Source organism: Symphalangus syndactylus, chromosome 14 (genome assembly GCF_028878055.3).
Source record: "Symphalangus syndactylus isolate Jambi chromosome 14, NHGRI_mSymSyn1-v2.1_pri, whole genome shotgun sequence".
NCBI classification, from domain to species: Eukaryota; Metazoa; Chordata; class Mammalia; order Primates; family Hylobatidae; genus Symphalangus; species Symphalangus syndactylus.
The window spans coordinates 118,591,166-118,605,447 of record NC_072436.2 but is presented as its reverse complement, the minus strand read 5'-3'; the positions used below and the strand labels follow the sequence as shown (position 1 = coordinate 118,605,447).

General features: G+C 52.3%; 1 protein-coding gene across 1 annotated transcript in view; it reads left to right on the top strand.

Annotated features, from left to right (window-relative positions):
* Window positions 1–14,282, top strand: part of FAM234A (family with sequence similarity 234 member A) — a 39,155-nt gene that overhangs the window by 12,622 nt on the left and 12,251 nt on the right. Inside the window, exons 2-3 of the mRNA XM_055243085.2 lie at window positions 8,461–8,566; window positions 13,660–13,960. Coding sequence (XP_055099060.1) covers window positions 13,693–13,960 — 268 coding nt within the window. The 5' untranslated portion in view covers window positions 8,461–8,566; window positions 13,660–13,692. The remainder of the gene's footprint in view (window positions 1–8,460; window positions 8,567–13,659; window positions 13,961–14,282) is intronic.

The following is a 14,282-nucleotide window of genomic DNA, read 5'->3' as shown; positions in this document are numbered from 1 at the left end:
TTCCTGACCAGCTTTTTAATTTTCCAAAGACAGGCCTTATTAGTGTTAAACATACACCCCTTTTCTGTGGCCAGGCCGGTGTCAAAGCTTGTGCAGAGGCTGTATAGCAGTAAGAGTTCCCACCCCTCGGGGCATTCTCATCGTCACCACATTGCGTGACTTTGGAGACGACCCCTTTTAAACTCTGGCATTTGCTCAGGTAAGTATTTGGGGAGTATTATTATAAATGCTGTGCATATCCGTGTTTTCCCCACAGTGGAAAGGAAAATGATTTTTTTTTTTTTTTGAGCTGAAGTCTCACTCTGTCGCCCAGGCTGGAGTGCAATGGCACGATCTCGGCTCACTGCAACCTCTGCCTCCCAGGTTCAAGTGATTCTCCTGCCTCAGCCTCCCGAGTAGCTGGGATTACAGGCATGCACCACCACGCCCGGCTAATTTTTTTTTGTATTTTTAGTAGAGATGGGGTTTCTCCATGTTGGTCAGGCTGGTCTCAAACTCCCGACCTCAGGTAATCTGCCTGCCTCAGCCTTCCAACGTGCTGGGATTACAGGCGTGAGCCACCTCGCCCGACCAATAACTACCATTCCCGGGGGAGGCGGGAGGGACAGCATTAGGAGATATACCTAATGCTAAATGACGAGTTAATGGGTGCAGCAAACCAACATGGCACATGGATACATGTGTAACAAACCTGCATATTGTGCACATGTACCCTAAAACCTAAAGTATAATTTAAAAAAAAAAAAAACTACTATTTCAAATTCCCACTACTATTGTACTACAGACCTGTTATCCTATAGTCTCACCAACACATTTTAAAATGCTTAACTTTTAGGCTGGGCGTGGCCCACACTTTGGGAGGCTGAGACAGGCGGATCACTTGGGCCCTGGAGTTCGAGACCAGCCTGGGCAACATGGCGAAACTCCGTCTTTACAAAAAATACAAAAATTTGCCCGGTGCGGTGGTGCACACCTGTGGTCCCAGCTACTTGATAGGCTGAGGTGGGAGAATCTTGAATTCAGGAGGAGGAGGTTGCAGTGAGCCTAGATCACCACTGCCCTCCAGCGTGGGCCACAGAATGAGACCCTGTCTCAAGATAAAATAAAATGAAATGCTTAACTTTGGTTAATGTCATTGGTCCTGCTGTGTCTATGAGTGAGACTGAGCGTGTTTCCTGTGGGCACCGGCCACTGGTGTGTGCCCTTCAGTGAACTGCCCAGTCGTGAATTCGTTTCCTGTTTCCCCACTGGGGTCGTTGCCTTTCTTTGTGGATTTGTGAAAACCCTAGGAATATTTATCCTGGTTTGTTTTGTGGAGCTAACGACAGTCTTTTGGCTTCCCTGGGCCACATTGGAAGAATTGTCTTAGGCCACACATGAAGTACACTAACAGTAATGATAGCTGATGAGCTGAAAAAAAAAATTGCAAAAAAATCTCTGAATGTTGTAAGAAAGTTTATGAATTTGTCGGCCGGGCGCGGTGGCTCACGCCTGTAATCCCAGCACTTTGGGAGGCCAAGGCGGGCGGATCACGAGGTCAGGAGATCGAGACCATCCTGGCTAACATGGTGAAACCCCATCTCTACTAAAAATACAAAAATTAGCAGGGCGTGGTGGCGGGCGCCTGTAGTCCCAGCTACGCGGGAGGCTGAGGCAGGAGAATGGCGTGAACCCCGGGGGGCGGAGCTTGCAGTGAGCCGAGATCGCGCCACTGCACTCCAGCCTGGGTGACAGAGCGAGACTCCGTCTCAAAAAAAACAAACAAAAAAACAAACAAACAAAAAAAACAAAATTTGTGTTAGGCCACACTTCAAGTCATCCTGGGCCGAGGGTTGGACAAGCTTGGGTTAGACATTTCATAATATATTTAGTCCATCAGTGTTTTTCTTTTTTTTTTTTTTTTTTTTTTTTTTTTTTTTTGAGACGGAGTCTTGCTCTGTCACCCAGGCTGGAGTGCAGTGGCGCGATCTCGGCTCACTGCAAGCTCCGCCTCCCGGGTTCACGCCATTCTCCTGCCTCAGCCTCTCCGAGTAGCTGGGACTACAGGCGCCCGCCACCACGCCCGGCTAATTTTTTGTATTTTTGGTAGAGACGGGGTTTCACCGTGGTCTCGATCTCCTGACCTCGTGATCCGCCCGCCTCGGCCTCCCAAAGTGCTGGGATTACAAGCGTGAGCCACCGCGCCCGGCAATCAGTGTTTTTCTTAATGATTTCCGCCTTTGGGGTCATGCTTTCAAGACTTTCCCTAACAATACATAAACATTCTCTTCTATTTTCTTTTAGTTTAATGTTTGTTGAAAATAATGTTTACATTTTTGGCCAGATGCAGTGGCTCACACCTGTAATCCCAGCGCTTTGAGAGACTGAGGTGGGCAGATCACGAGGTCAGCAGTTCTAGACCAGCCTGACCATCATGGTGAAACCCCGTCTCTACTAAAAATACAAAAATTAGCCGGGTGTGTTGGTGGGTGCCTGTAGTCCCAGCTACTCAGGAGGCCGAGGCAGGAGAATCGCTTGAACCCAGGAGGCAGAGGTTGCAGTGAGCCAAGATCATGCCGTTGTACTCCAGCCTAGGTGAAAGAGCAAGATTCCATCTCAAAAAAAAAAAAATAAATAATAATAATGTTTACATTTTTAATTCATCTGGAGTTTATCTTTTTTTTTTACTGTTTTTTTTTTATTAATTTTTTTGCATACAAAAAAATAAACATTTTCTAAAAATACATACAAACAAAAAGATGCGTATCAAACATATTAGGAAGGTTGCACATGGGAAGTCGGGGAATAGAAATGGGGGTGGGAGTTAAATGAGAGAGGGACTTTATATGGATCAGTGATAATAACTCAATCCTCTATTTGACAAAGAAGAGGGAGAAGGAAGAGGAAGAAAAAGAAAGTGGGATAAAGGATCAGAAAGGGAGGAAAATAGAAAAAATTAGAGTATGACTCCAGGGTAGACCTGTTTTGTTGTCATTGAGTTGGTTGGTTGTTTGTCTGTTGTATTCTTCATGTTTCGCCAAGTTGGCCAGACTGGTCTCGAACTCCTAGCCCAAAGTGATCAACCCGCCTCGCCCCCCAGAGTGCCAGGACCACAGGCGTGAGCCACCATGTCCAGCCCCCACATTGCTTCTGGCCTCCGTGGTAGACCTCCCAGACGGAGCAGCCAGGCAGAGGAGCTCCTCAGTTCTACCCAGACACGGGGCGGCCGGGCAGAGGGGCTCCTCACTTCCCAGACGGGGCGGCCAGGCAGAGACGCTCCTCACTTCTTCCCAGACGATAGGTGGCCGGGCAGAGGCGCTCCTCACTTCCCAGACGATGGGTGGTCGGGCAGAGGCCCTCCCCACTTCCCAGACAATGGGTGGCCGGGCAGAGGCGCTCCTCACCTCCCAGACGATGGGTGGCCGGGCAGAGGCACTCCTCACTTCCCAGATGGGGCAGCCGGGCAGAGGCACTCCTCACTTTCCAGACGATGGGTGGCCGGGCAGAGGCGCTCCTCACCTCCCAGACGATGGGTGGCCGGGCAGAGGCGCTCCTCACCTCCCATACGGGGCTGCCGGGCAGAGGCGCTCCTCACTTCTTCCCGGACGGGGCGGCCGGGCAGAGGCGCTCCTCACTTCTTCCCGACGGGGCGGCCGGGCAGAGGCGCTCCTCACTTCTTCCCGGACGGGGCGGCCGGGCAGAGGCGCTCCTCACTTCTTCCCGGACGGGGCGGCCGGGCAGAGGCGCTCCTCACTTCTTCCCGGACGGGGCGGCCGGGCAGAGGCGCTCCTCACTTCTTCCCGGACGGGGCGGCCGAGCAGAGGCGCTCCTCACTTCCCAGACGGTGGGTGGCCGGGCAGAGGCGCTCCTCACTTCCCAGACGATGGGTGGCCGGGCAGAGGCGCTCCTCACTTCTTCCCGGATGGGGCGGCCGGGCAGAGGCGCTCCTCACTTCTTCCCGGACTGGGCAGCTGGGCAGAGGCGCTCCTCACTTCTTCCCGGACGGGGCGGCCGGGCAGAGGCGCTCCTCACTTCTTCCCGGACGGGGCGGCCGGGCAGAGGCGCTCCTCACTTCTTCCCGGACGGGGTGGCCGGGCAGAAGCGCTGCTCACTTCCCAGACGGGGCGGCCGGGCAGAGGCGCTCCTCACTTCCCAGACGATGGGCGGCCGGGCAGAGGCGCTCCTCACTTCCCAGACGATGGGTGGCCGGGCAGAGGCGCACCTCACTTCCCAGACGATGGGTGGCCGGGCAGAGGCGCTCCTCACTTCTTCCCGGATGGGGCGGCCGAGCAGAGGCGCTCCTCACTTCTTCCCGGACGGGGTGCCCGGGCAGAGGCGCTCCTCATTTCTTCCCGGACGGGGCGGCTGGGCAGAGGCGCTCCTCACTTCCCAGACGGGGCGGCCGGGCAGAGGCCCTCCTCACTTCTTCCCGGACGGGGGCGGCCGGGCAGAGGCGCTCCTCACTTCTTCCCGGACGGGGCGGCCGGGCAGAGGCGCTCCTCACTTCCTCCCGGACGGGGCGGCCGGGCAGAGGCGCTCCTCGCTTCCTCCCGGATGGGGCGGCTGGGCAGAGGCGCTCCTCACCTCCCAGACGATGGGAGGCCGGGCAGAGGCGCTCCTCACTTCCCGGACGGTGGGTGGCCGGGCAGAGGCGCTCCTCACTTCCCGGACGGTGGGTGGCCGGGCAGAGGCGCTCCTCACTTCGCGGACGGTGGGTGGCCGGGCAGAGGCGCTCCTCACTTCCCGGACGGTGGGTGGCCGGGCAGAGGCGCTCCTCACTTCCCGGACGGTGGGTGGCCGGGCAGAGGCGCTCCTCACTTCCCAGACGGGGCGGCCGGGCAGAGGTGCTCCTCACCTCCCAGACGGGGCGGCCGGGCAGAGGCGCTCCCCACCTTCCAGATGGGGCGGCGGCCGGGCAGGGGCTGCAATCCCAGCACCCTGGCAGGCCAAGGCAGGCGGCCGGGGGGTAGAGGCTGCCGCGAGGCCAGACCACGCCACCGCACTCCAGCCCGGGCAACACCGAGCACTGGGTGAGCGAGACTCCGTCTGTAGTCCCAGTACCTCGAGAGGCTGAGGCGGGCAGAGCACTCGGCGTCAGGAGCTGGCGAGCAGCGTGGCCAAGATGGCGAACGCGTGCCTGCATCCAAAGGAGAAAAGGCAGGCAGCGGTGGCGTGTGCCGGCAGACTCAGGCAGTCCGCGGCGCGGGCAGCAGCAAGCCGAGTAGATTGTAGCCTGGGCCAGAGAGGGAAAGAAAGAAAGAAAGGAGGGAGGGAGGGAGGGAAGGCAGGCAGGCAGGCAGGCAGGCTGGAGTTTATCTTGATTGGTAGATTTTTTTTTTTTTTTTGAGACAAGGTCTCACTCTCACCCAGGCTGGAGCACAGTGGTGCAATCTCGGCTCACCGCAACCTCTGCCTCCTGGGTTCAAGCAATTCTCCTGCCACAGCCTCCTGAGTAGCTGGTGGTTTTTTTTTTTTTTTTTTGAGACAGAGTCTTGCTCTGTTGCCCAGGCTGGAGTGCAGTGGTGCAATCTCGGCTCACTGCAAGCTCCACCTCCCAGGTTCACACCATTCTCCTGCCTCAGCCTCCCCAGTAGCTGGGACTACAGGCGCCCGCCACCACACCCAGCTAATTTTTTGTATTTTTAGTAGAGATGGGATTTCACTGTGTTAGCCAGGATGGTCTCGATCTCCTCACCTCACGATCCGCCTGCCTTGGCCTCCCAAAGTGTTGGGATTACAGGCGTGAGCCACTGCACCCGGCCTTTTTTTTTTTTTTTTTAAGAGAAGTCTCGCTCTTGTCCCTCAGGCTTGAGTGTGATGGCTCAATCTCGGCTGACTGCAACCTCTGCCTCCCAGGTTCAAACAATTCTCCTGCCGTTGACTCCCAAGTGGCTGGGATTATGGTACCTGCCACCACGTCCGACTAATATTTGTATTTTTTAGTAGAGATGGGGTTTCACCATGTTGGCCAGGCTGGTCTCGAACTCCTGACCTTGCGATCCGCCCGCCTCGGCCTCCCAAAGGGCTGGGACTACAGGAGTGAGCCACCGTGCCCGGCCTTATTAATGATTTTTAAACAGTTTCTCACAAACTCTTTTGATCTTAGATCAGTCTGTGTTTTTCACAAATGCCTTGATGGCTGGCTCACAGTTTTAGAAGCCTGTGTTTGTCAGTTAAAATGATGATCCTCCCAGAAATGTTCAGTGCCATTTTCTACCCTGACCTGGGTTCGCCCAAGTGGTGGGAGAGTGCCCGTGGAGGCATGACTGTCTGGGAAGCCTCTCAGAGTGGAGCCCGGTGCTGGGTTCAGGTGGATGCTCATTGTTTAAGCCTGCATTGTTTTGCGTCCCGTAATGGGGCTTTGCCTTCTGAAGCCTCTGTTTCTGTCTTCCCTCACACGTATATGACATGTCTTATTTCATTCCGCTCTGCAGGTGAGGACACTGGCCAAATTGTAGGTGCTCACAAGATACAGATGACCCAAATCCCCAACTGTGTTACTAGTGAGCATTTAGAGAGTTTTTTCCCTTTGTCCTAAATCGTGTTACAGAGATGGTCCGTGCGTGGGGGAAATGTTTGTCCTTTCAGCCAGGCTCTCCAATTCAAAAGGCAGGAATTGAGAAAATGACAGGACTTTCTCCATCCCTGCCACAGAATGCCCAGTTTGGTCTGATTTAACATGACACATCATACTGCAGAGATAAGAAAGTAGTTTGAATTTTATTTTTCCTTTAATTTTTCTTTATAACTTGACCATTCTAGTCACATTTTTTTCATTTATATATATATATATATATATATATTTTTTTTTTTTTTTTTTTTTTTTTTGAGACGGAGTCTCGCTCTGTCGCCCGGGGTGGAGTGCAGTGGCGCAATCTCGGCTCACTGCAAGCTCCGCCTGCCGGGTTCACGCCATTCTCCTGCCTCAGCCTCTCCGAGTAGCTGGGACTACAGGCGCCCGCCACCACGCCCGGCTAATTTTTTTGTATTTTTTAGTAGAGACGGGGTTTCACCGTGGTCTCGATCTCCTGACCTTGTGATCCACCCGCCTCGGCCTCCCAAAGTGCTGGGATTACAAGCGTGAGCCACCGCGCCCGGCCTTATATATATATATTTTTTGAGACGGAGTCTCGCTCTGTCGCCCAGGCTGGAGTGCAGTGGCGCAATCTCGGCTCACTGCAAGCTCTGCCTCCCGGGTTCACGCCATTCTCCTGCCTCAGCCTCTCCGAGTAGCTGGGACTACAGGCGCCCGCCACCACGCCCGGCTAATTTTTTGTATTTTTAGTAGAGACGGGGTTTCACCATGTTAGCCAGGATGGTCTCGATCTCCTGACCTCGTGATCCACCCGCCTCGGCCTCCCAAAGTGCTGGGATTACAAGCGTGAGCCACCACGCCCGGCCACATTTTTTTCATATAGATTGTATGCTTTATATACTCCATGCTTATCCACACAGAGATTACTTCTGGAAGGACCCATATGAAACCAGTACCATGCTTCCCCTCTTGAGCCTGGGAGCCACAAGATGAAAGGAGATTTACCCTTTTATACTTTTTAAGTTTTGTGGGTTTTTTTGAAACAGGGTCTTGTTCTGTTGCCCAGGCTGGAGTGTAGTGGCCTGGCCATGGCTCACTGCAGCCTTGGCCTGCTGGGTTCAAGCAATCCTCCTGCCTCAGCCTCCTGAGTAGTTGGGACTACAGGTGCCCACCACCACACCTGACTGATTTTTGTATTTTTTGGTGGAGATGAAGTGTCCCCATGTTGTCCAGGCTGGTCTCAAACTCCTAGGCTCAAGCGACCCACCTGCCTCAGCCCCCCAAAGTGCTGGGATTACAGGTGTGAGGCACTGCACCCGGCCTTTTTAAATGTTGCGTACATTTATTACTGATTTTTTTAAATTATAAATCCAAACTACATTAATAGTAATTGTCTTGCAGCGTCCTTTGGTCATAGCTTAGGTATTAGAAGAATGATTAAGAAAGGGAGCGATGTAATTTACTAGCTTGAGGTCTGCATTTGGATTGACTTTGCTAAGCTTGCTGTGAACTCCAAGGAACAGAAAACCCAGAATGTAGGCCAGGCAGCATCTTCAGAGGAAGAGGCCCTTTCCCCTTTACCTTGCTTGCTTCCAGGCTGGCTGTGGGGGGATGGAGTCTCCCCTTGAGGGTCAGGAGATGTCTGGCCATCATCTGGTAGTCAGAGTGGGATGAACCGAACAAGGGCAGACTTCTCGGCCTGTCTTCTCTGCTTGGCTGCACCCTGGAATCAGCTGGAGAGTGCCAGCAGCCGCTCCTGACTGGGACCCCACACCCCGAGCGGCCAACTTAGTCCTTCTGGGTTGTGGCATCAGGATTGCGAAAGCACCCAAGTTATTTTCATGCGGAGCCACCGAGAGTCATGTCTTTGGAAGGATCTAAGTTCCTGACCTGACACCTTCGCAGGCTGCCTCAGCTGCACTTGACAAGTGGCTTTATGACCCTAGGTCCACCTGGGCTTGCGAAGGCACAGATTCCCTGTCCACAGATCACGACCAGATGCACCAGCAGGAGTCCACATCGAGCGCGTCCTCCGGGCACTCCCACGACCAGGTAGGTCAGGACTCCTGGGCCCATGGATGGATCGGTTGTGTTTTCAGATGCCTGGTGGTGGCGGTTGATGCCCCCTCCTTGAGTAGTACTTTCCTGCACGTTTTCTCTGATGCTCTGGCTTCCACCAGATGAGGACAGCTGAGGCTCAGAGCTCGAATTTCTTGGCTGTAATTTTAAAGCTCTTAAGTGTAAAGCCGTAAAGATGGAAATGCAGAATTGTAGCATTCTGGTTCTTACTCCGTTTTCTTTCCTTTGTCAAAGGAATCTATGTTTTATTTATTTATTTATTTTTATTATTTTTTTTTTAGACGGAGTCTCGCTCTGTTGCCCAGGCTGGAGTGCAGTGGTGCGATCTCGGCTCACTGCAAGCTCCGCCTCCCGGGTTCACGCCATTCTCCTGCCGCAGCCTCCTATAGGCGCACGCCGCCACACCCAGCTAATTTTTTGTATTTTTAGTAGAAACGGGGTTTCACTGTGTTAGCCAGGATGGTCTCGATCTCCTGACCTCGTGATCCTCCCACCTCGGCCTCTCAAAGTGCTGGGATTACAGGCGTGAGCCACCACACCCAGCCAGGAATCTACGTTTTAAACATTTCACATATCCCTTCCTTGGGGACACGGCAGCTAGATTTGCTGAACAAATGGCCGTCTCCTCTTCTTTAAGCCCCGGCCCCAGCCCCTCAGGCCCTGGCAATGAGACACTCCTACATTCTGTTGCTGGCTTTTTCCCTAGTTACCTTTTCTAGACAGCCCATGCCCTGCCTTCCCCACCCCCATGCCAGCTGCTTGGGTTTAATGAGGTCCTTGGTCATGACTCATTGTTTGATTTTCCGTGGTCTAACTCATTGCCTTTGATAAGCACACCTTTTCTGACTTCCAAGATGTTAAAACTTAAGCCTCAGCACCTAGGAGAATGCACACATTTTTTCTTATTGTGGCAAAATATACATAACATAAAATCTGCCATTAGTAGCATTTGGTATAATCACAGCATTTTGTAACCGTCACCACTGTTTTCATCATCCCACAAAGAAACTCCACAGCCCACAGCGGTCACTCCCGACTCTCCCTGTTCCCAGCACCTGGCATCCACGAGTCTACTTCCTGCCTCTGTGGATTTGCCTGTTCTGGGCATTTCTTTTTTTTTTTTTTTTTTTTTTTTTTGAGACGGAGTCTCGCTCTGTCACCTAGGCTGGAGTGCAGTGGCGCGATCTCGGCTCACTGCAAGCTCCGCCTGCTGGGTTCACGCCATTCTCCTGCCTCAGCCTCTCCGAGTAGCTGGGACTACAGGCGCCCGCCACCACGCACGGCTAATTTTTTTGTATTTTTAGTAGAGACGGGGTTTCACCGTGGTCTCCATCTCCTGACCTCGTGATCCGCCCGCCTCAGCCTCCCAAAGTGCTGGGATTACAAGCGTGAGCCACCGCGCCCGGCCTGTTCTGGGCATTTCATAGAACGGGAATCACACCACAGGTGACCTTTGTGTCCTAGTTATTTCATTTAGCATAATTTTATAACGTGTCAGAATTTTATTTTTTACTATGGCTGAAAAACACACCACTGCATTATGGTGTAATTGTATTATGGATAGGCCACATTTTGTTTATCCATTCATATGTTTTGTTTTGTTTTGTTTTTGAGAAGGAGTCTCCCTCTATTGCCCAGGCTGGAGTGCAGTGGTGCAATCTTGGCTCATTGTAATCTCCACCTCCCGGGTTCAAGCGATTCTCCTGCCTCAGCCTCCCAAGTAGCTGGGATTACAGGCACCTGCCACCATGTCTGGCTAGTTTTTTCTGTATTTTTAGTAGAGATGGCTTTCACCCTATTGGCCAGGCTGGTCTCGAACTCCTGACCTCATGATCCGCCCACCTTGGCCTCTCAAAGTGCTGGGATCACAGGCGTGAGCCACTGAGCCTGGTCGATATGTTCATATGTTGTTGGACATCTGGGTTGTTTCTGTGTTTTGGCTGTTGTTAATCATGAACCAATATCAACATTTATTTACAAGTTTTTGTTTGAGCTTCTGCAGTGGGGTTTTTGTTTTTGTTTTTGAGACAGAGTCTTGCTCTGTCGCCCCAAGCTGGAGTGCAGTGCTGTGATCTCAGCTCGCTGCAGCCTCCGCCCCCCTGGACTCTAGTGATCTTTCTACCTCAGCCTCCGGGTAGCTGGGGCCACGGGGGAGTGCCACCATACCCAGCTAATTTTTTTGGTATTTTTAGTAGAGACAGAGTCTCGCCACATTGCCCAGGCTGGTCTCAAACTCCTGAGCTCAAGCAGTCCACTCACTCGGCCTCCCAAAGTGCTGCGATTACAGGCATAAGCCACCATGCCTAGCCAGGTTTTTTTTTTTTTTTTTTAAGAGATGGGGTCTTGGCCGGGCGTGGTGGCTCACGCCTGTAATCCCAGCAGTTTGGGAGGTCAATGTGGGCAGATCACGAGGTCAGGAGTTCGAGACCATCCTGGCTAACATGGTGAAACCCCATCTCTACTAAAAATACAAAAAATTAGCTAGGCATGGTGGCGGACACCTGTAGTCCCAGCTATTCGGGAGGCTGAGGCAGGAGAATGGCGTGAACAGGGGAGGCGGAGCTTGCAGTGAGCCGAGATTGTGCCACTGCACTCCAGCCTGGGCAACAGAATGAGACCGCGTCTCAAAAAAAAAAAAAAAAAAAAAGATGGGGTCTCGCTCTGTTGCCCAGGCTAGAGTGCAGTGGCATGATCAGAGCTCACTGCAGCCTTGAGTGATCCTCAAGGGATCCTCCTGCTTTGGCCTCCCAAAGTACTGGCATTACAGGCATGAGCTACTATGCTGGCCATGTCTCTGTTTTTCTGTTTTGTTTTTTTTGTTTTTTTTTTTTTTTTGAGACAGAGTCTCGCTCTGTCGCCCAGGCTGGAGTGCAGTGGCGCGATCTCGGCTCACTACAACCTCTGCCTCGCAGGTTCAAGCCATTCTCCTGCCTCAGCCTCTCCGAGTAGCTGGGACTACAGGCACCCACCACCACGCCCGGCTAATTTTTGTATTTTTAGTAGAGACAGGGTTTTCACCATGTTGTCCAGGTTGGTCTCAGTCTCTTGACCTTGTGATCTGCCTGCCTCGGCCTCTCAAAAGTGCTGCGATTACAGGCGTGAGCCACCGTGCCCGGCTGGAAGGTCTCTGTTTTTAATTCTTGTGGGTGTACACCTAGGACTGGACTTGCTGGAGAGTATGGTAGTTCTATGTTTAACTTTTTGAGGATCTGCCAGACTGTTTTTCACAGCAGCTACATCATTTTACAGTCCCACCAGCAATGTACGATGGTTCTCATTTCTCCACATCCTCACCCAGACTCGTCGTTTTTCCCTTTTAAAATTAAAGCCATTCTAGTGGCATACACAGGTTATTAAGTGAATTACTTTTATTAGATAATTAGGAAAAGACAAAGTCTGAGTGAACAGCTGAAAACAAAAGCCAGCAGTCCCTTATCTCTCTGTCTTCCTGACCCTTCCCCAGAGGGTGTGGCTTTCAGCTCAGCTTTTCCTCGCGTTCCCTCGCTGACCTCCGCACGCCCTCTTTCATCTTTCACCTCTCCCTTTGCTGTGAACTGTTGACTTCCTTTTTGGGTAGGTGAAGGTTTTACCTCAAATCTTCATGATCATGTCCAGTCTCTCAGTATGATGTGTTAGGACATCGGTTTGGTTGTGTAAAAGGGACCAAAATAACAAAAATCTTGCCTGAGACATGGAAGTTTGTTTTTTTCTCCTTTTATACAGTCGAAGCAGCTCAGGCTGGGTGGTGGCGGTTGGCAGATACCAGGGGCCCTGTGCCTTTCCCATCTTCAAATGTGTGTTCTGTTTTTGTTTCTAAGACAGCGGCTGCCGGTTTCCCCACCACATCCACCCCCAGTCCGGCCAGCAGGAACCAGGGCAAGGAGAGGGCATGTTTTTCCCCTCAGAATCAGGGCTCAGAAGTTACGCCCAGCACCGAGCTCACTCCACACGGCTGTCCCCTGTCCTCCCCTGCGGACTTCTGTTTGAATATATTTTATTTTATTTTTTTCTAGTTAGTCTGTGCTTATCCATGAACATATTTTATTAATAATAATTAGGTAGTGTTTGAATGTTTACTGTGTATCAGATGATCTTATAAGTACTTTATATGCATTTAATTTTTTTTTTTTTTTTGAGACGGTGTCTTGCTCTGGCGCCCAGGAGGGACTGCAGTGGTGCTATCTTGGCTCACTGCAAGCTCCGCCTCCTGGGTTCACGCCGTTCTCCTACCTCAGCCTCCCGAGTAGCTGGGACTACAGGCACCCGCTACCGCGCCCGGCTAATTTTTTTTGTATTTTTAGTAGAGTGGGGGTTTCACCATGTTAGCCAGGATGGTCTCAATCTCCTGACCTCATGATCCGCCCGCCTTGGCCTCCCAAAGTACTGGGATTACAGGCATGAGCCACCACGCCCAGCTGCATTTAGTTATTTAATCCTTAGACCAGGCTTCTAAAGTAGATATTGTTTCTTTTACAGATAAGGAAACTGAGGCACAGTTCAGTCGAAGCACATGTCCTGGTCACACAGCTAGGGAGGTGCAAGGCTGCCCACCCAAAGCCCATCTTCACTCCGGGTACTTTGAATCTTGGGTCTGTGGCCCTCCAGGGAGTCCATGTGTGCGCACCTGGGTCACGTTTTCCATCTGTGCTTGAGGCTGGTGGAAGGTGGCTCAGATGTGCTCAGAGGCTGAGTAGGTGGGGCTTAGTTAACATGCTGGGTGTGGGTTTCAGCGTCCTCAGCCCTGGCCTGGCACTGCCCTGGAGCTCATTCAGCATTTCCTGGGTTAGGCAGGCAGGAAGCACCGGCGTGTTCAGGATGAAAATAGTTCCTGCCTGCTGGCTCTACACAGCTAATTCGCCTTTCCATATTAATTAGAGACCTTTTTAAGTAGGATCTGTTAAGACTGACACCCTAAACATTTATTTAGCATTTATTTCCTGGGCTGATGGCCCATAGTTACAGCTGCAGCCAGCTCCCCAAGAAGTTGACGCCAGCAGACCCCTCAGTGCTGCAGCTTTGTGCCGTGGGACTACTGGCCTCACCGACCTCTTGCTTTATCAACACAGTGACCAGGAGTTAAACTTTGGGATGTGCCCGTGATGTTGGACCACAAGGACTTAGAAGCCGAAATCCACCCCTTGAAAAATGAAGAAAGAAAATCGCAGGAAAATCTGGGAAATCCATCAAAAAATGAGGATAACGTGAAAAGCGCGCCTGCACAGTCCCGGCTTTCCCGGTGCCGAGCGGCGGCGTTTTTTCTTTCACTGTTTCTCTGCCTTTTTGTGGTGTTCGTCGTCTCATTCGTCATCCCGTGTCCAGACCGGCCAGCGTCACAGCGAATGTGGAGGGTCGACTACAGTGCCGCTGGTAAGCCTCGGCTTCCCCGCCCAGTGGTGTCCAAAGCAGCTCTTCCCAGGGGATGGGGCGGAGGGGGCAGAACTGTGTCTGTGAGTCTAGAAGTGGCCTTTAAACAGTGAATCAATCCCAAGTGGCTGCCAGTTCTACGTCCAAGGTTTTCCTGGAGTTTTAGGGAGCGATAGAGCAGCCTTTTTATTTTTGAGATGGAGTTTTGCTCTTGTTGCCCAGGCTGGAGTGCAATGGCACAATCTCAGCTCACCGCAACCTCTGCCTCCGGAGTTCAAGCGATTCTCCTGCCTCAGCCTCCCAAGTAGCCGGGATTACAGGCGTG